This window comes from Maniola hyperantus, chromosome 15, assembly GCF_902806685.2.
Source record: "Maniola hyperantus chromosome 15, iAphHyp1.2, whole genome shotgun sequence".
NCBI classification, from domain to species: Eukaryota; Metazoa; Arthropoda; class Insecta; order Lepidoptera; family Nymphalidae; genus Maniola; species Maniola hyperantus.
In genome coordinates, this window is record NC_048550.1 from 14474482 (window position 1) to 14497160 (window position 22679).

General features: G+C 38.6%; 1 protein-coding gene across 1 annotated transcript in view; it reads right to left on the reverse strand.

Moving 5' to 3' along the window:
* Positions 1-22679, reverse strand: part of LOC117989081 (metabotropic glutamate receptor 2-like) — a 42671-nt gene that overhangs the window by 15369 nt on the left and 4623 nt on the right. The window contains exons 2-6 of the mRNA XM_069503300.1: positions 19736-19955; positions 18508-18650; positions 7131-7301; positions 5276-5420; positions 1821-2072 (exon numbers count right to left, since the gene is read on the reverse strand). Coding sequence (XP_069359401.1) covers positions 1821-2072; positions 5276-5420; positions 7131-7301; positions 18508-18650; positions 19736-19955 — 931 coding nt within the window. The remainder of the gene's footprint in view (positions 1-1820; positions 2073-5275; positions 5421-7130; positions 7302-18507; positions 18651-19735; positions 19956-22679) is intronic.

Below are 22679 nucleotides of genomic sequence, written 5' to 3' on the forward strand. Positions count from 1 at the left end.
AAAAGGTTATGTTCATATTGCAGAAGGTGGCGACGTATGGCGCTGAAACATGGACATCGACAGTTGACCTGATCCACAAGCTCAAAGTCGTTCAGCGTGCTATGGAGGGGCCTTAATTGGGTATCTCCCTGTGGGGCAGAATTTGTAAAAAGGAAATCCATAGAACCAAAGTGCTCTTCAGCAATTCGTTGATATAATAGGTATATGTCGCAGAATCACAGGCCACTGGGGCACACGTGTTCTGGAGTGGAAACCGCTGGACGGATGACCACACACACGCTGGATAGAAAGTAGCGCAGGACCACACGTGGTGGCGCGCTCTTGGGAAGGCCTATGTCCAGCCGTGGACATAAACGGTCTGATTGCTTGATTGGTTGCAGAAGGATCGTAATGCTAACGCAATTCCGGTTTTATTAGCGTAAATATATTATGTCCAGTTTATTGTTTTTAACTAAACCGTTTTTACATTCTTGCGATTTTCCAAATGGCTGCGTCATTCAGCTTGCTTATGGTGTGGGCTATATCCTCTTATTACCTTTCTGATAGGCAATTTAAAAATAAAATAAAAGAAATTTTAATTAAAAAACGTTACCTATTACAAAATTAACGATTATATTGATGATAAAAACGCATGGAAAATATAGCACTGCACACGCTATTCAACGAGCTGGGATAATTAATATGTACTTGTGTACTTGTAATATAACATATTGTTGACATGAAGATTATGTACTTGCTTGAGTATCTATCTTTTTCTTTTTTTATTGTGCATTTATGACATTTAATTACAAAATACGACGGTGCTTGAGTAACTTAATAATTTTTATGCCATCTTTAACTAGTATTATTGTCTAGATTATAATATGCCATATTTTGTACAATCATTTTATTATTGTATTGTTCTATGCCGATCTGACTTTCGTAAGCGCTTGTAATTAGTCTAAATCGAAATAAATACAAATACAAATAAAAATACAAATTACTCGTTACAAAATAAATCAGACTAAGTACTATTCTAACTTTCTAAGTTGCAGGGAAAATTAAGAGATTTAGGTTTACTTTAATTTGAAAAGTCTTTAATAGGTGGGACTGGGCACTGGGCACTGGGCACGGGGCATAGCCTGACAAGTTCAGTAATTATTGCTTCTCAAGTTATGGCTAGCACTTGACTTGAAACCTAGCGTAACTAATCTGTAATAATGTACTAAGTAATTGGTAGTTATTTATTACATAATTAATGTTAACCGTTCGTGGGTTACGTGGCACGAGCTGCGGTAGCCCAGTGCTGAACACATCCCCCTCTCACGGAGGGTCAGGGATCGATCCCGGACTTGCACCTCTAACTTTTCGGAGTTCGTGCATTTTATCAATAGGGTAAAAAACCCATTTTTGAAAAATGTCTTAATTTGATCGTAAGGTGATAATATTTATTTGATCGATGTGAAATAAAAATGCATTTGCATTTGAAATTTCGCTGCAAAAACGCTACCCGCCATCTTTTTAGGTCATGACGTCACACGGATTGGTAACCAACAGTGTTTTCATCAAGTTCGAAGGGCTCCGTACTATCGTACAAAAAATAGCACTTTTTAATTTTTTTTATTTTCATGGAGGTAGCTAATTTTGAAATTCTTATTTTTTTTCTTATAGCGGCAATAGAAATACATGTTCGATGAAAATTTCAACTCTCTTTCTATTACGGTTTACGAGATACAGCCCGCTTACAAACAGACGAACTGACGGACGGATGTGTTAAATACTGGGAACACAGAAGAAGAAGAAGAAAATGATGGTCGTTTTGTTGGAAAACAGAAGATTACCGACAAACCAGGGGTTCCGCAAGTTGTTGGTCGGCGTGAGCGCCAGGAAGTAGTCTCGGAAGCCCCGCACGGGGTTGGCTTGCGGCTGCACGCTCACGGTGCCCTCCACCACGCGCTCGTTGCCGGCCGCCACCAGCGCGCGCGCGCTCCAGCCGTCCGACCCCACCCAGCTGAACGTGTGCTGCGCGCCGCGCCGCCGCGCCGCCGCCATCACGCCGGCCACCTCCTGGTCCGACCCGAACACGATCACACCTGTGTTAGTGGAGACTGTCTTACTTACCACCAGGTGAGATTGTCAAGGGCTAACTTGTGTCTGAATAAAACAGATACGGAACCCTCAATAATAGACTAAAAAGTCTACATCAAAGAGTTTGAATATTCAAGCATGGAGCCTGTCCTGCCTACATGTCCGCCATTTTCTTTTTTTGCCAGCGAATGATTAGTACAGGTTGTATGCGTGGCCGCTATGTTAGACAAAAATCAAAAATGGCGACCTACTGGCGACCTACTGGCGACATACTGGCGACCTACTGGCGACCTACTGGGGACCTACTGGCGACCTACTGGGGACCTACTGGCGACCTACTGGCGACCTACTGGCGACCTACTGGCGACCTACTGGCGACCTACTGGCGACCTACTGGCGACTTGGCGGAAGGTCAAAAGGTTCAAAGCTCTTTGAATACGTACCAATCATACTCAATGAAATTACTATGTAGAAATCAATATCTTTGTCTGTGGATAGAAATTATTACACTAGCCGGCAAAAAATATTGTACATCGACATTTAGAATGAGATTTCGCTTTTGTAGAGCGTTGTCTCTGTCACTCATACCTATGTGACGTTTTGTCGGTCTCAACGACAGAGCCAACGCTCACAATACAATATTTTGTGCCGCGTCCTGTACTTGCTACTTCCATGGTCTGCGGTGGTTCAGTCTGTCTGTCTGTCTGTGGCGTGCGATACCTCCGTAGCAATACATAGTTTCAAGGTAAGTAACACGGGAACAAAGATTTGTATGTAAATGTTGAAGCTTGTGTAACTTTGAAACTTAGTTAATATTGAAACGAGAATCAAAGTTCGCTTGTTGACTTAAGCTACGAGGTTCCAGACTTAGATGAAGGATGCCACCAAAGGTTTCCGACATGCCTGTTCATAATCCATACTTCCATACTAATATTATAAACGCGAAAGTGTGTCTGTCTGTCTGTCTGTCTGTCTGCTAGCTTTTCACGGCTCAACCGTTCAACCGATTTTGATGAAATTTGGAACAGAGATAGTTTGTATCCCGGGGAAGGACATAGACTACTTTTTATAAAAAAAAAAAGGATTTTCAAAAACCTAAATCCACGCGGAAGAAGTCGCGGGCGTCATCTAGTATATAATATGAAAAACTCGCAACGGATTCAGCCTGTTCTACAGTAAAACATTGTCAAAATTCCACGCTTTTTTTCATCAAACCCATACGTGTGGGGTATAGATAGGTCTTCAAAAATAATATTGAGGTTTCTGATATCATTTTTTTCTAAACTGAATAGTTTGCGCGAGAGACTCTTCCAAAGTGGTAAAATGTGTCCCCCCCCTGTAACTTCTAAAATAAGAGAATAATAAAACTAAAAAAAATATATTATGATGTACTTTACCATGCAAAACTTCCACCGAAAATTGGTTTGAACGATATCTAGTAAGTAGTTTTTGATTTATCGTGCAAAATGTCGATAAAATGTCGATTGTAGTACGGAACCCTCAGTGCGCGAGTCTGATTCGCACTTGGCTGGTTTTTTTTAAATCACTATAATCATTATTCTCTCAATCACACTCAATTCACTTAAAACCAATAACTTTTATGAGATACTAGGTTATGCTCACGACTTCTTGGTCTACACAAATGTCAAACCCCTATTTCACCCCCTTAGGGGTTAAATTTTTAAAAATCCTTTCTTAGCGGATCCCTACGTCATAATAGCTATCTGCATGCTAAATTTCATCCGATCCGTCCAGTAGTTTGAGCTGTGCGATGATAGATCAGTAGATAGAGTCAGTCACCACATGTTTAGTCTAGCTTATGCTCGCGACTTCGTCCGCGTGGACTACACAAATTTCAAACCCCTATTTCACCCTTTTAGGGGTTAAATTTTCAAAAATCCTTTCTTAGCGGATCCCTTTTTTTAAATAGAGATAGCGAGCAAACGAGCAGGCGGGTCACCTGATGTTAAGTGATTACCGCCGCCCATGAACATTTGCAGCACCAGAGGAACCGCCGATGCGTTGCCGGCTTTTTAATAATTTGTTAGTCCGCCCCTTGAATAACCCCATGTTGTAATCTAGTGGGAACACCGCCGATGGGAGAAGAAGCCGAAGAAGGATCTGGCACAGCGGACGGTCGAAGTGCACCAGACACCCAGGTGGTGAGGGTGAAATTCCTTACGGTGGCGCGCGGTGTGGTTGTAGAAAAATTAGGGTGGAATGAGGTCAAACAGTTCTTCAGAGCACCTCCCATTATAAAGGTGATAGAACACGCATAGAGAGCTAACGTCTCTGCGGTGTTCCAGGCTGTCTAGCGAGCCGGTTAGTTTGGGATCGTCCACAAGTTGAACAGGCCGCCTTTGGATCCGAGCAAATGAAAGGAGTTGGTACTGGGCTGCTCCAGCAGGTGAGAGCAGTACTCCATGTGTGGGCGGACTTGCGTTTTATAGAGTAGGAGCCTATGTTCAGGCACGAAGTACTGCTTTGCTCTGTTGAGCACCTCAAGCTTTTTGGAGGTTAATTTGGCCTTGCTTTCCAAATGATCGCGGAATTGAACCTCACTCGAAATGTGGACTCCAAGAATCCCAATGCTGTTGGAAGGTGTGCGGGGAGTGCTCTGAAAGAAAAGAGGTAATGTAAACGGGGACTTCTTGGCGTAAAACGCGCAAACTTGTGTTTTTGTTGGGTTAAATTGCACTAGTTTTGTGAGCCCCATTATGACACTTTACCTAGGCAGGTTTCTATGTCAGACACAAGTTTGGCTCTACACTCCTCCAGCACTGCGCGAAAAAGCTGTATATGTCCTTTGTACAGGGCATCACCCGTACTGTCATCCGCATAGCAACGGATGTTGTTGTGATGCAACATTGCACGCCAATGGTGGGACGCCAGCATTGATGGGTTTGAGTTCCGAGCAAAAACCGTCGACAGCGACTTTGATGCTGCGACCGGCAAGGAAACTGGCGACCCAATTACACAGCTTCACTGGTAGTCCGTTAGATGGTAGTTTTGATAGAAGTGCCCCATGCCAAACCCTATCAAAGGCTTTTGCAATATCAAGACTGATCCCTACGTCATAATAGCTATCTGCATGCCAAATTTCAGCCCGATCCGTCTAGTAGTTTGAGCTGTGCGATGATAGATCAGTCAGTCAGTCAGTCACCTTTTCCTTTTATAATATGTTTAGATTATGTTAACCTAGTGATACCTCTAGCTCTGGGCCGCGACAGCAGTCGCTCGACGATAGCGTCGTAGGCTCGCTCGTCCGCTGCGCCGGAGTCTTTGGCCAACCGCTCCTTCACTGCTATGCAGATGTCGTCTCGCTGCAGCAGGGTTTCCAATTCCTCGAAAGCCTTGACAAAAACAAAAATATGGTATTTTTTATCATACACATTTTAAATTATTGTGGCGTGTAGTCATTTGGCATGTCTAAATGGCACACTGTGTTACTCCGGCGTAAAAGAGCCTTTAGGATTTCATGTCAATAGACTTGTCTAGCTAGTCTGTGCTAGCCCAGCTGTTTGAGATTATTTGAATAAAATAGGATAGAAAAGTTTTTATGCGAATAATCTTTTATGAGTTGCTTTCGAATTGAGTAAATTTAGCAGTGAATCTATTGTATACTCAAAGTATTTTATGAAATTCTGCCATAAAATATTCTGAAATTACACAGATATGCCATTGAATAATATTGTAATACCTATAATAATATAATGTGTTTATAAACACTCTTCTGAAAGAAAAGAACTTGCGTTGCTCTGTAAAAAGATGATGTTTTATTAAGGATATTGTCTACCTAACATTCTACGAAACCTAACCACATACCTACAAGGTCTTAGATACAACTTACCTGTAAAGAGAAACAACAATAGAAGCTATTACCCCACTATTTCACAATATATCCTTCTAAATTCTGATACCTAGTGTCAGTCGCTTAGCAATATCCACTCATGTGGTAATAAGATAAGCTGATACCTAGCTCCATGGTCTTATCATACCAAGCATCTGGCTTTCGTTTAGGCATAGTGGAGGGTCGTGTTTCGTGTCTCTTATCATTAGACATCTAATTGTGAGAGACGTTTCGCTGGAACTAGGAATATTGGTAGCCGCTGTAGAGGGTCTTATCTTAGATTAAATTTATGTCAGTTACCATCAAGAGAATATAATTTAATCTTCTGTCCTTTTCTATGTAACTTTTGTGATAAGTGAGTGCTGCCAAAACCACAACGAAAATAGTGAAATAAAAATGAAAAACTATGATCATAAAGACAGAAACGGTGATGATAAAAATGTTAAAATGATGACAAATAAAAGGTTGTAAACACGTTGTAAAAGAGTTTATTGTAGAACATAAAGTACAGAAAACTACGAAAAAATACAATATTTTAATTATTGTGCTATTAATTATTAATCATTGAATAAATAATTAAGAACTAAAACCATAACCAGCTTGTTTGTTAGCCTTTTGAATAACACAATGTTAAAGTTTTTAAGGAAACACTTGCCGTTTAAAGCTAGTTTCATAAACTAAAAGAAATGACCTAGACTCGTTCTTTTGGGTCATTTCAATCGGACACAAAATTTGGATGATGGAAAATAGTACGTGATATTTATCTAGAAGCTTTATTTGTGACCGTTTGCTCGATTCTCCCGCATATTTAAATACATGTCTGAAAAGAAAAGTCTTGCCTCACTGACATACTCATCAGGAAGGTTCGTAGCTACTAAGTAAGCCGGTGCTGACACTGAGCCGGTCTAAATCTCTGTCATCTGAATAAGATGAAGCGCTGTAAAGCAATCATATATGGACATACTCATCAAGGCCCAGCTCAAACCCTAGAAATCTAAAATTTTCTACAGAGATTAATTAATTGTAGACAAGGATTATAAAATGTAGACAAGGAATAAAGTTGGATTTTTCGAGATTGCTGCGCTGCGAAGCGAAGCCACGGGTGGTCAAAAGTTGGAAAATATGGAAAAATTTGACGATGACAAACTATTATTTGTTTTCACTTCATTTCATGATTCCATAGAGTCAGATCAAGTTAGTGGCATGTGAGCACCTTTATACCATAGTTGGACTCCTCATAGATGATGGACACGTAGCGCCAGGCGAGCTGCTTCACGATCTCCACCATGGCGCGCACCTGGTGCAGGTCGGAGGGGATGGTGCGCGTGAAGTACTCGAAGCGGGCCTTGTTCGACAGCTCCGGGGACGTCGAAAAGAAGGACACCTGACACAAAAAGCATCGTGATCGGTCTCTACATGTTGACACTAGATGGCGCCATAGGTATCTTCAATCGCTTGTTATGAATCCTGAATCACGCTAGCAAAGTTTTAACTGTGGACAACTATGCAATACAAGATAAAAGATTAAACGGTCCGTCGATCTTTTGTTCTTCAATATGCTCTCAGATATGAATATTTATCTTTAAAGGCTCTAAACTTAGTAATACTGTTTAATTTATTAGATGATAAGGTATTTCTAGTGTATGACATTTACTTGGTGTTATGCGATAATACAGCTCAAGATGCAAGCTGGCTGGCCGAGGATAGTAAGAAAGGGTATGGCAGCAAACCCTACACCCTAAGGGCCTGTAATCGCTTTCTGCGTAGCATGGTAACGAAATGATAAGTTGCTTAGTTCTGGCATCGCACGGCTGTGTCGCCACTGGCCACGTCGCCACTGGCCACGTCCAACCCCTCCTACCATATCAAAATATATGTACCTGTATGTATGTACTTTAAACTATCACATGTTTTCCAATTTAGCTAGGACACCTAAAACCAGTTATTTATTCAGCGCATGAAATGAATTGTTTGTTTAAAAAAACAAATTGGAAAACAAATTATATTCTGTACTTCTGTGTTTATTCATTATTATTCTATGCCGGAGGCGCACAAATTGAAAACTGTTTGAATTTTGGCTTTGTCAAACTCGGCTTATCGTTTGAATTATTTGTGCACGAGTTGCATGAATTTAAGAGCTCAACGTGAGTTCAACCGATTTCAACTAGGTTTGTGACCAGAATACTGATCAGTTATTATTTTCATGGTTGTATGTAAAATGCATGCAGTAGGATCATAAAAAGAATTAAACTCGAGAGTATCTTTTCCAAAAACAACTTATTAGAATTGGCGAACTTTTGTCTGACGAAAAGGTTATTCAATTTATCTGCAAATTCCAGGGACTGATCTAGTGAACAATACTTCAGAGCGAGGTTTTCCCGTTTGTTGCTCTAGCTTCATGTGACCTTATTCAATTATTTCAAGTGCTTACCGGCTTGAAAGCTCAAACAATAAATTAGGCACATTGGTAAATCAGGTCAGAATTCTCGCATCAATTAATCACGTGGAAACTCTAACCTCATTTTCGTACCGTTTCGGGAGATTGCAATTAATATCTACACCTTTCTGAAGGCAGGATAATAAGTGCCCATCTTTTGTACCCTACTTGAGTAAATAAAAAAGTATTGAATTGAATTGAAATGAAGAGATCCGCAGGAGAATTAAGTTTACTAACATAACCGTAGCACCCAAGTTATCAGCAAATTGAAGTGGCAGTGGTTTGTCGTAAGAGCACCTTTATACTGTGACGTTGTAAATTTTGAACTACTAACTAGCGTTTCGCTTTTAATTAAAATCTATTTTGTTCAAAGTATGTTGGTGCCACCTAGCATCAAGGTGCAGAACTACGCGTGGGTCGATGTTCAGAGTTCATTCGAGCCACAATAGATGGCGTTTGCTTCGTTGTCAATTGTCGTAAAAATAAAACAAAAATAATTAAATAAAACCATAATATCATTTGTTTATTGTTAAGTCATTAACAAAACGGTTCTTATAATATATCCTTAGGTTCCGCAAATATTCAAAAATGAATTGGCTTCATGATCAAACTAAATGAGAGCGGCCACACTCGGGTTGCGTCTGGCAACACCGATTGGTGAGATTTAGAATTTTCTCTGGAGTCAACATGTGAAGACGAATTTTTTTCGTTCCAGGAAAATCTCACTCTTTTTCGCCCATGGCTTCGCCTGGGAAAATACAATAGTTATAAAGTTAGTCATCCTAACGTATTTCAATGTTTCATCAATTATGGTGAGTGAAAAATCAAGTAATGTGGATTCGACAAAATGGCGGTTTGGTTAGAGAAAATCCTAATTTTATGATTTCATTCCAGTTCCAGTTATTTTATCTTCCCAAATAAATGAGGATAATGGGTTGTGGGTGGACTTCTGAAAACTATTGGTGGCCAGGAGTTCAATAGGTGAGTTGTGTTTGATCGGGAAAATTCCACGTGTCGACATTTTCACACAGCACAAATTATAATCTTGTTTTTCTTTGTTACAGGGTTTACGTTTACGTTTTACGTTTAGCTTCAGTTTTCCGTTTTCCGTTTTCCGTTTGCGTTTCCGTTTTTAGTTTTCGGTTTTCGTATTTATTTCTTTTGCACATTCACGTTGGCAACTTAATTTCTATGGATAAGACTTGGTGAAAATCTTTGTAATGAAACATTTCGGTTGTGAAGAATCAAATAAATTGAGTTTTGGATCTTGGCCGATGCCGTCCAGCTACCTTGCAGTCTTCGCACCTACAAGTAAGCAAATGTTTGTATCCTGGAAACAGTTTAGTGAACCTTCTTAGTGTATGTGTACAGTAAGAACCCTGTCTTTACTACTGAGCTTTTATTTTGAAACAATTTTATGAATTTTACTGTGTCATTGTCTATTCCATGCCAATGGCATCTTAAATTTAAAACATAGATTTTATGTACTATCTACCTAAGGCATTCTAATGTATCTAAATTAAGTCTTGGCATTAAGCTAGAATAACTAAGCATTATTAGCCATCACTATGTATTAAGCGACCCCGGTAAAAGTTACATTAAAAACAATTTTGCCTAACATCTAGCAAATTTCATTTATAACACCTCATATACATTACAAGGGAGTCGACGGCTAGCTTCTATTCTTTACTAGGTAGATAGATCAAGTAAATTAAAATTATTTTTTTCCTCTAATATTTGTAAGGTGGTAGATTATTCCGTATCCGGGTATATTTCTATTCCGCCCAATTTGCCACCCTTACAAATGGCGCCCGAACATTTTTTTATATAGTTATTTCAGTATATTTTGAGAAATTTTGTGAATTTTATGAAATGTACTCCGCTGATTGTACAATTTTCTAAGTAGTGACACATTGCAAAGAGCACTAAGCTGTTTTTTTATGGTTAACTAACTAAATAATAACTAATAGTTAAAAATTTTGTTTGATAGTTTAAGTAATTTTCTGAGTATAGTCCAACATTGGTTTTTTTTTCTTATTTAATTAACACATTATAAATGGTGCTTATGCCGTTCAATTATGTTATCGACTTACCTTGGAGGTGTATAAGTGAATGTTTGCCTTCAGTTTAGTAATAAACATTGCTTAACTGAGTTGTTGTTGGGTATTGCTTTCAATAGTAAGTACATCTTATGTTTGAAATTTCCGGTAACTTAGTATAATTAAAGTTTTGAAACGCTATGTGCCGTTAACTAGTTACACACATACATTTATAAATACTAAGAGTTACAACTTGTGAAACTAAATATATAAACTATATTCAGAGATTACATTAAGTTCAAGTATGAAGTTATGAACAATTTTTTTCAGTGACTTGATACTTCATTATTTTGTTGAAATTTTGTTTAGAGCTGTGTTAAGGTTATGATAAAAGCTACTTCACACACAAAACATGTTAAGTTTAATTGAATGCTGGTAGTTTAAAGTGACATTTAGAAACAGATTTTGTTGTATTTTAGGTTATGTGTTAAAAGTGTAAAGTAACAGTCATCAAACCATTGCACAATCTCTTTGTTTTTTTTTGAAAGATAATATGCTAGTCAGAGTTCATTGCAACTTTGTTGCCTGTTTACTTTTGTAATTGTAAAGGTTGTAACACACTGTGTACTCATAAAGGTGATACTGCACCTTACAATCATTTATTCAATTTTGGGAAGTTTTAGTTTGTTATATTTTGTTTACTATAGTAATAATATGTGCTTGTATTATTAACAATATTTTGGAATAGGAACATAATTGATAAAATAGGTTAGGATAGACTTAAGAATATTGTTTTTGTTGTGTATTTTGCTTGTGTATATTTAATAGTTTAAATAACTTCTTTTGTGTTTGTGTTTAACCAATTTGTATAAGGCTAAACATAGACAGTTACACAAGCTCGATATTTTGTTAAATGTGTTTTGACTTAACACAATGGAACAGACTTTTGCCCAGTTTCATTCACTTTTGAAGGACGAATTGTGTTATGAGGTATCCATTCGTTCCGAAACTCCAGCACCTACAGTGCTAGGTTTAAAGAAACAGTTAAAACAATTAATTCAGGAAATTCCTTCTGAATCAATTTTAGAGACGGATTTCATTTCTGAAAGTGAGTTAGGGGTTATTACTAAAAAACTTCAAGACTTAGAAGATTTATTAAAAAAGTGTTCTGACACTAAAGATAGACATGCCCTCTGTAGGTCTAAAGCTTTAGCTTCACATTTGTACTTTAGAATTTTGAGAATACAGTGTTCCGAACTCAGCTTAATAAGTAGGAAGAGTGAATTACATACAAAGTTGCAGAGTTTGATTTCCAGATTAGATGCTGACAATGAGTCGTCTCACGACGAATCACTGGATTCCGAGAGTACCGCCGTTGACTGCACTGGTGATAAAAATGTTGCCAAGTGGAAGTTAAATTTCAACGGACAGGGTGATCCGCGCAGTTTCATCGAACGCGTTGAGGAATATAAAAGATCTTATGGCGTTTCAGATGGAAAATTATTTGTTTCTGCATTTCATCTTTTTACAGGCCGAGCATTGTTATGGTACAGAGGCAACAAATGTCAAGTTTCGTCTTGGTCAGAATTGAAAACTTTATTTTTAGAGGAATTTGATGCAGTAGATTATGACTACAGGTTGCTAGGTGAAATTCGAGCAAGAACACAAGGCTCTGAAGAACCTGTGTCTATCTATTTCGCTGTAATGTTTTGCATGTTTTCAAGGTTGTCAACACCACTTTCCGAAGAACAAAAGTTACAAATTTTATTACATAATATTCGCCCTTTTTACTCAGAACAATTAGCTCTTGTTGACATTAAGTCTGTCGCAATGTTGAAGGAAAAGTGTCGCAAACTAGAGGCTGCGAGGCAGCGTTCCGCCTTATTTTCTGAGCCTACTAACAGTAAGGCAACTTTAAGTTCAGAGTTTGCTTACAAACAAGTGACAAAACAGATAAACACACTTTCAGTCACACCTGCACCTAAGGTTGATACAAGTAAAGGCACTAATTTTACGAAAACAAATAAACAACTATGTTACAAGTGCGGCAAGGGTAACCATTCCTTTAAATTTTGCAGGACAGTTCCGAAATTTATTAGATGTTTTTCGTGTGGACGTCAGAACTTTACAGTAAAGACATGTCCAAGTTGTAGTAAAAAGGCGATTAGTAAACCCGCTCCGGACAAAAATTCAAAAAACTAATTAGTAAGAACTGTGCAGAGACACAAGTAAAGAACTTGTTCATTAACAACAAAACATCCCTTTTACCTGACACAGTTCTGTATTCAGTGGATAAACGAGACTTTAGGCCATATTTAAAGGTTTTTGTTGACGGTTTTGAGATTACAGGTTTACTAGATTCCGGTGCTTGCGCGTCAATTTTGGGTAACCAGGCGCACAAGGTTTTTTTGAGATTCGGTTATAAATTGCATAGCAGTATTGATACCACATTTTCAGTGGCAAATGGAGACAAACTTGATTGCATGGGTTATATGTTTATTCCGATTACTTATAATTCCGTAACTCACATAATAAAATTTTTTGTAGTACCCTCTATAATAGCGGATGTTATTTTTGGCTGTGACTTTTGGAAAACATTTCAGTTAGCCCCTGGCATTTTTGATAATTTAGAATTAATTAAGGCACCTTCTCAATTTTACAATATTTGTGCGATTGATAATGATCAAATTCATACCATCACTTCTTTTGAAAACTTATCATCTCAACAGAAAGAATTAGCCCAGTCTGTAGTAAATAAATTTTTAGATATTTCTTCAACGAAAATTGGATTGGGTAGAACAAAATTAATTGAACATGTTATTGACACCGGTGATGCCCTGCCAATAAAAATAAAACAATATCCACTTTCTCCCGAAAAGAAGGAAGCTTTAAGTAAAGAGTTAGATAGGATGCTGGAAATGGACGTAGTTACTCCGAGTGAAAGCCCTTGGAATAACCCAGCAATTTTAGTGAAAAAGGCAAATGGAGACTGGAGATTTTGCCTAGATTGCAGGAAATTAAATTCTGTGACAAAGGGGGATTCATACTCAATACCGTACATTCCACAAATTCTAGATAGCTTGAAAGAGGCAAGGTTTTTATCATCGATTGATTTAAGTTCAAGTTTCTGGCAAATTCCGTTAGCTCACGACTCTCAGGAAAAAACCAGTTTTACAGTTCCTGGTAGAGGGTTATTCAAATTTAAAGTCATGCCGTTTGGCCTATGCGGTGCACCAGCACGACAGCAGAGGTTAATGGACCAGTTATTTAATCAAAATTTTTGTAGTGATATTGAAAATGGAATAGTATTTTGTTATATAGATGATATTATTATTTGTTCTGCTGATTTTGAAACCCATTTAATTTTATTAAACAGAGTTCTGGATAAACTAAAAATGGCTCAACTATCCATAAATTTTGATAAATGTAATTTTTTTTCGAAACTCTTTGAAATATTTAGGGTATATAGTGGATGAATTTGGTTTACGCACAGATCCTGGAAAAGTTGCCGCAGTTTTGAACTTTCCGACCCCAAAAACTGCACAGGAGGTAAAGATTTTCCTAGGCACTTGTTCTTGGTACAGGCGCTTTATTAGGAATTTTTCAACCATCGCTGCACCACTCAATAGACTAACGAGTAAAGGAAAGAACGCACCTAAATTTGAGTGGAGCGAACAGGCAGAGGTAGCATTTAATACATTGAAGAATGCGTTGGTAACCGCACCTGTTCTTGCGGTACCGAATTTTGAAAAACCATTCAAAATACATTGTGATGCTTCTGCATATGGTGTTGGTGGTATGCTAACGCAAGAAACCGATGGTTGCGATCATCCCATTGCGTATGTCAGTAGGAGCCTAAATAAAAACGAAAGGAATTACAGCGCGACGGAACGCGAGGCTCTAGCTGTGATTTTTGCAGTGGAGAAATTTCAGGCTTATTTTGGTTCCAAGCCAGTCACAATTATCACAGACCATGCATCCCTAAAGTGGTTCTTAAATTTAGAAAATCCCTCAGGACGACTCGCCAGATGGGGTTGTAGATTATCACAGTATAATTTTGTTATCGAACATAGGAAGGGTTGTGATAATGTAGTTCCGGATACCTTGTCGAGACTCATACACGTAGATGTAGTTGGTGATCGTAATGATAACTCTAGTCAACAAGTTTTGGTAGATGACTGGTATGACAAAACATTTAATGGCTGTAAAATCAATCCAGCAAATTTTCCGAATTTTAGTATTTTGAACGATAAACTATATCGTTACAGTAAATGTAAATACCAGCTTCTCAGTGAGTTCGACTGGAAAGAGGTAGTCCACAAGAACGACATCCTTAGAATTATGCAACAAAACCATGCAGATGCAACTGCAGGTCATTTTGGTGTGTTCAAAACTCATCGCAGATTATCCCTCAGATATTTTTGGCGTGGTATGTATAAGGACGTGGTTGAGTACGTTAAGAATTGTGATACTTGCTCTGCGTATAAACACACGACATCAGCCACTCCAGGTCTGCTAGGGAAGCCTAAAGTCTGCGAGAGACCTTTTCAGGTCATTTCGGCTGATTTAGTCGGACCTTTGCCTAGGTCTAAATCAGGATTTACATTTCTTTTTGTGGTGACGTGTTGTTTTTCGAAATATACAATGTTGTTTCCGTTACGGCGTGCCACAGGTGCCGCTGTTGTTAAAGCGCTAGAGAATTTTGTATTTTTGAACCATAGTGTTCCAGAGACTGTGATTGTGGACAATGGGTCCCAATTTACAGGATCTGAATTCCGTAATCTCATTAAGCGTTATAATATTCCGAAATTACACTACACACCACTGTACACTCCGCAAGTTAACCTTGTTGAGAGGTACAATAAGGTTGTTATGACTGCTGTAGCCGCTTTTGTGAAAGATAACCACAGGTCCTGGGACGAAAACCTGTACAAGGTCCAGTTCGCCATAAACAGTGCGGTTAATGAATCCACTGGATTCTCCCCGTTCTTCCTTGTCCACGCTAGAGAACCGGTTTTAAATGGTTCCTTCTATAAGGACACGGATAAGGAGTACGAGGCCGGAATTCCAAGGGAGGAATACGCAGGAAAGTTTGGAACTTTGGAGGACATATTTGGTCAGGTTAGGAGAAATTTGTTTCAGGCTCATGCAGAGTATGCAACGCATTACAACTTAAGGCGTAGGTCTGCAAGCTATTCTGTTGGGGATATAGTGTGGAAAAAGACCTATCCACAAAGCGACGCTACAAATTTTTTCGCAGCTAAGCTGGCACCTAAGTATGAAAAGTGCAGGGTTGTCAAGGTTTTGTCACCTTTGGTTTATGAACTAGTTAGAGTAGCTGACAACCACCCAATAGGCACTTGGCATATTAAGGATATTAAGAAGTAGATATTTGCCATTACTTAGTTTGGTCTAAACTGTTTGAATATTTAAGTTATCAATATTCAATTAGGAATTTGTATGAGTGTAGTGATGTTCTGAGTTAACAGTTACATTACCATGGTTCAGTTGAGGATGAATGTAGTGGATGTATGTAGGGATGAATATGTGATGATGGGAATGCTTGTGGTAGACCAACCGGTTGAGAAAGTAAAAATGCAAATATCGTACTTTGGGGATAACGAAAAGGGGGGGGGTTTTGTGTTTTGTTTTCGTTTTCCTTCTAGATAATGGATCATTTCTGTTATTTTTCCGATTCTGTTCCGAGATCTATTTTCTAGGAGAGTTATTTCGTTTTTTTTTCTCATATTCCGATTTTGATTCGGTTTTATTTTTCCGAATGGGATAGAGAACGGTTGCCATATCAGATGGACCCGTTCACAACCAGATTTTCCGTATTTGTTGAGTAACAAATATTACGATGGTAGTTTAAAAGAGTGAACCACCGTAGGCCTAGACGCATTCTATCAGTCAGCTGAAGAATGATGCCAAGATGTTTCCACTCAAGTGTCTTAGACACCATGAAGTTTTTTGTATATATTCTTTTTAGAAGTTAGGGTTGTGTAGTTAAGTATAATGTATAAAACCTTACACTGTTTTCAGTATATTTATTTTGTTAGACAATTTTCCTTGTTAGTAGTAGATGTGCGTTCACGCGTAACTTCTGTGTTTTTTTTTGTTTGTTGTTTCAGGCAAATTGTTAGTGGTTGTTGGATGACGCTGAGGGCAGCGTGGTTCAACCTGTTGAACCTTTTCGTAGGAGGGGAAGTATTGTGACGTTGTAAATTTTGAACTACTAACTAGCGTTTCGCTTTTAATTAAAATCTATTTTGTTCAAAGTATGTTGGTGCCACCTAGCATCAAGGTGCAGAACTACGCGTGGGTCGATGTTCAGAGTTCATTCGAGCCACAATAGATGGCGTTTGCTTCGTTGTCAATTGTCGTAAAAATAAAACAAAAATAATTAAATAAAACCATAATATCATTTGTTTATTGTTAAGTCATTAACAAAACGGTTCTTATAATATATCCTTAGGTTCCGCAAATATTCAAAAATGAATTGGCTTCATGATCAAACTAAATGAGAGCGGCCACACTCGGGTTGCGTCTGGCAACACCGATTGGTGAGATTTAGAATTTTCTCTGGAGTCAACATGTGAAGACGAATTTTTTTCGTTCCAGGAAAATCTCACTCTTTTTCGCCCATGGCTTCGCCTGGGAAAATACAATAGTTATAAAGTTAGTCATCCTAACGTATTTCAATGTTTCATCAATTATGGTGAGTGAAAAATCAAGTAATGTGGATTCGACAAAATGGCGGTTTGGTTAGAGAAAATCCTAATTTTATGATTTCATTCCAGTTCCAGTTATTTTATCTTCCCAAATAAATGAGGATAATGGGTTGTGGGTGGACTTCTGAAAACTATTGGTGGCCAGGAGTTCAATAGGTGAGTTGTGTTTGATCGGGAAAATTCCACGTGTCGACATTTTCACACAGCACAAATTATAATCTTGTTTTTCTTTGTTACAGGGTTTACGTTTACGTTTTACGTTTAGCTTCAGTTTTCCGTTTTCCGTTTTCCGTTTGCGTTTCCGTTTTTAGTTTTCGGTTTTCGTATTTATTTCTTTTGCACATTCACGTTGGCAACTTAATTTCTATGGATAAGACTTGGTGAAAATCTTTGTAATGAAACATTTCGGTTGTGAAGAATCAAATAAATTGAGTTTTGGATCTTGGCCGATGCCGTCCAGCTACCTTGCAGTCTTCGCACCTACAAGTAAGCAAATGTTTGTATCCTGGAAACAGTTTAGTGAACCTTCTTAGTGTATGTGTACAGTAAGAACCCTGTCTTTACTACTGAGCTTTTATTTTGAAACAATTTTATGAATTTTACTGTGTCATTGTCTATTCCATGCCAATGGCATCTTAAATTTAAAACATAGATTTTATGTACTATCTACCTAAGGCATTCTAATGTATCTAAATTAAGTCTTGGCATTAAGCTAGAATAACTAAGCATTATTAGCCATCACTATGTATTAAGCGACCCCGGTAAAAGTTACATTAAAAACAATTTTGCCTAACATCTAGCAAATTTCATTTATAACACCTCATATACATTACAAGGGAGTCGACGGCTAGCTTCTATTCTTTACTAGGTAGATAGATCAAGTAAATTAAAATTATTTTTTTCCTCTAATATTTGTAAGGTGGTAGATTATTCCGTATCCGGGTATATTTCTATTCCGCCCAATTTGCCACCCTTACAATACCACACCAAGATGGCCTCTGGAGCCGGCAAGTTTTAGAGCGGCGACCAGGAACAATGAAGCGTAGTGTGAGGTTCCTTCCAGAAAGATGGACTGACGGTATAAAGAGGAGAGGGGAGAGGATGAGGAAGGCTTACGCCCGGGCATGGCGGTGCGTTTTGGGAAGGGCATGAACCTGACGATGAAAATGATGAATGTCTTCCTGCGGTGATAGCTTACTGGTTAATATTCATTAGCACTTGTGAAGGAAAATGTCGTGAAGAAACCTGCATGCATGAAAATTTGCCATAATGTTCTCAAAAGTATGTGAAGTTTGACAATGCGCACTTAGCCAGCGTGGTGATCTGTGAGTAGTGTGTCAGTTGACATGATGATCATGATGCTGTTCCCATCTTCCACCTCACCTGCGGGATCTTGAACAGTCGCAAGAGGTTGGCGACCTGCACCGAGGTGACGGAGGACGCGGCGCCCACCACTCCCGAGATGACCTTCCGCACCGCCGTGGCGTTGCAGCCGTACTCCTCGTCGTCGATGTTGCTGATGGAACCTGCACAAATACGTATTAGTTGCCCCCACCAGAGGTCATTGTGGTCGCACTCTAAAGCCGCTCACAGACTGCTACAAAATATCTCTATCTTTTTTATTTCTTCACTAAAGGAACACGCTTGTCCACAATCACACCTGATGGAAGATGCGGCCTATTATGGGATGCGTTTTCCTGGAAGATGCCTATTCATAGTTATTTCAAAGATACCCGGATTGTACTTAATTGGTAGTATCAATATGAGAGTCTCTACTGAGATCTACGGTATATTCACAAATTTTGAATTTTCTTTCATTTTTTGTAAAACTTCAATCTCACCAGTCATGGACCCTATAAAACCCTATAAGAATATATACTTATAGATTATAATACGATAAATATTTCATCTATTTCACCAACAAACAATACTAATTCATTCTTTGTTAAATTTTTCCATCAATTTCCAGATGACCTCACATTATATTAATTGTAAGGCTTTCCTATTCAGAGGGCATTGCTTTCAATTGTTAAACTTTGAACTTTTATTTAAGAGCATTAAACTTTTATAAAGTTTCCCTTAAGTAAGCAGACAAAGAACATTTTACTCCAAAAATATTTGCTTAAAATCATTAACGGTATGATAGTCTTCGATAATAACATCATAAGAGCCAAAACTGCCATACCCCTTCCAGGTTAGCCCGCTTTGATCTTAGAATGCATCGTCACTTACCACCAGGTGAGATTGCAGTCAAGGGCTAACTCGTATCTGAATAAATAAAATAAATAAATAAAATTGGCTTAAAATATCACGTCACTTTTTTCAGTTTTCAATTTGAATTGAAGTTACCTTACTGTACATCAATGGGACGACGATCGAGACAGGTCAGGTCGAGATGGCAATCGAGGAATAAACGCCCCGCACACCCGCACAGCCCCGGCGCTAACCCGGTGCTGGTGAGCGCGGGTGACTTGCGGGTGTTAGGGGCGTCATTGCCATCTCGACCTGCCGCGTACTATAGCTGGATGAGGAGAGTGAAGGATCATGAGTGGTGGCGCACTCTCGAGGAGGCCTATGTCTAGCAATGGACGCAAGCAAGCTATGTACTTACCTTTGATAAAATCCAATGCCATCTCAAGTCCCCTGGTGTCGCTGTCGCAGTCATCGAGCACCAGCGCGCCTAGCTTGACGCCCGGCGGCAGCAGCCTGGCGCGCTCGGCCTCGTCCAGCGCGAACAGCATCGCCTCGAGAGCCTGCACGCCTCCTTGCGCCATGAGCGGGCCGCAGCGCGCCGTGCCGCCGGCGCTGCCCCCTGCAGCTCGCCCGTGCACCTACAATGTAACGTCTACTTAATTGTTGTGACGATAGATGGCGATACTAACAGTTTAACTCTCGCTTAAATGTTTTAATAGGTGAATTTATCTTTACTGTATGAGGTGGCTTCACTGAGAAGCTGAAAGCTTCTTTTGAGGTACGGAACCCTAAAAATACCTAATGAAAAATAATATGCAAAAATATTTTTTGCACGCGATTCTATCGTAACTTTAGCAGAAAACAGAGCAGTTTGGAACTTTTTAATTAGTTTAAAACTTGAGTAGGTACAGCCTGCCGCTGCCGGCCTCACTTTACAACTTAAAAATATAAAGCCACAAGATTCTGACGCCACAAGAATTTTGATGAGGGATCTCTTTAATGGATGAGAAAAAATAGATTGTAAGCCCTTTGACCCTCCTTATATTCAGATAAAATGAACCTCGACCCCCAAAGTACAAAGAAAGAACGAAAGAATTTAGCATAAAGCATTTATTTATTGTTGGTGTCACAGATAAAAACAAAGTACAAAATATATGTAACATTTTCATCTGTGACGTCACCCCACATGTGACGTCACCCCACATGGGTAGACTATAGGTACAGCTAGTAGAAACTAGAAATTCGTTTTTATGAATATATTATGAAATATAAACTTTGGATGGAAGTCCGTCATGTTATATCCATGAAAATGTATTTGGGTTTTCGGCTAAAAATGAGGAAATACTACGGGTTTCTCAGAAATTCCTCCTCATCGCCGATTTTCAGAAATTCTACTCGAGTGAAGCCAGGTCAGGTCAACTAGTAAATTTTAAAATCCTAAATTACAATCTTAATTAATAAAAACAGTTAGGTAGTCACTGAAAAAGCATTTCTAAATTAGAACACGATGTGTGAGCGTTACTGTGATAGCCTCGTGGTTAGGAGTTTAGGACGTCCGCCTTCTAAGCGGAGGTCGGGTGTTCGATCTCGGGGACGCACCTCTAACTTTTCGGAGTTATGTGCATTTTAATTAGGTAATTAAATATCACTTGTTTTAACAGTGAAGGAAAACATCGCGAGGAAACCTGCATGCGTGAGAGTTCCTCATAATGTTCTCAAAGATGTGTACCTATCGACCTACTAGAAGTCTACCAATCCGCACATGACCAGCGTGGTAGACTATGGCCAAAACCCTTCTCACTCTGAGAGGAGACCCGTGTACAATGAACCAAAAGCTTAATTTGAGGAGACCCGTGCTCTGTAGTGAGCCAGTTATGGGTTAATCATGATGATGATGATGTGTGAGCGTTTACCGGAAGCTCAGAACATAATATTAATGCGAGTTATTTAATTACCAAAGTTTTAACTTGTTTCACTTATTTCAATATAATATTCCAATAAATCCATTTACATTGAGAACGAAACAACTTCCGCCAATTAATATAACGAGCACATTTTATTTACATACAAATACCTCCGTATCAATGATCAAATATTTATTTTGCTTGTATTTTGTAAACTAACCAATTAAAACGGACAACACTTTTGTGATTGTGTTTCGAAGTTCGTACTCAAAAGTAAGAGTTATTTTATGATTATTGTTTTAAATGTGCAATCAGTAATTTACAAATCTTATCAAAGTTTGTTTTGCTTTCAAAATATGAAAATGTGTGGGCACGACATATACTTACACTAGCTTATGCTCGCGACTTCGTCCGCGTGAACTACACAAATTTCAAACCCCTATTTCGCTCCCTTAGGGCTTAATTTTTCAAAAATCCTTTCTAAGCGGATGCCTACGTTATAACAGCTATCTGCATGCCAAAATGCAGCCCGATCCGTCCAGTAGTTTGAGCTGTGCGTTGATAGATCGGTGAGTCAGTCAGTCAGTCAGTCAGTCACCTTTTCCTTTTAAATATTTAGATAACAGACACCTACAGATTTAATTACAACCTGGTTCAAAGGAAACATAAAGCTCTACTAATTAATTCTAGGAAAATGTAATTAAAATAAAACAAACGCATTTCATTAAATAAACAAAAAAGGGTCTTTTCAATGTTCTGACAAAGGCTTCGCGCTTGACAGCGGTCTGAATGATGGTCTGATAATAATTAGCGATGCGTCTGATTTTTAATTTTTCAATCATTTTTAGGGTTCCGTACCTCAAAAGGAAAAACGGAACCCTTATAGGATCTCTTTGTTGTCTGTCTGTCTGTCTGTCTGTCAAGAAACCTACAGGGTACTTCCCGTTGACCTAGAATCATGAAATTTGGCAGGTAGGTGGGTCTTATAGCTGGCCTTAGGGGAAAAATCTGAAAACCGTGAATTTAGGGTTAGATCACACAAAAAAATTAAATTGTGGTCATGAACTAATAATTAGTATTTTCAATATTCGAAGTAAGATAACTATATCAGCATTCATCGAACTCTAGGATGTTTTCCCTTTCTAACATGTAGCGAGTGTTCTCGCTCGCGTGCTCTTTAGCTTGGGTTGATAACCGTGCGCGTAAGAAATTTAATGAAATTTTGCACAGGATAAAATGTAATAATTTTTAAACGTTGTGAGATTTTGTTAAAATTAAAACAAATTAAAACAAACAAATTATTAACTATCAGATTAATACAATATAGATAGTTTTATGTAAATCCCACCGGTAGCGTGGGAAGTACCTACAAGACATCTATGTCCAGCTGTGGACCTTTCTCGGTTGATAAGGATGGTGCACCTAAATGTCAGATTTAACATTGAATCCGTAAATACA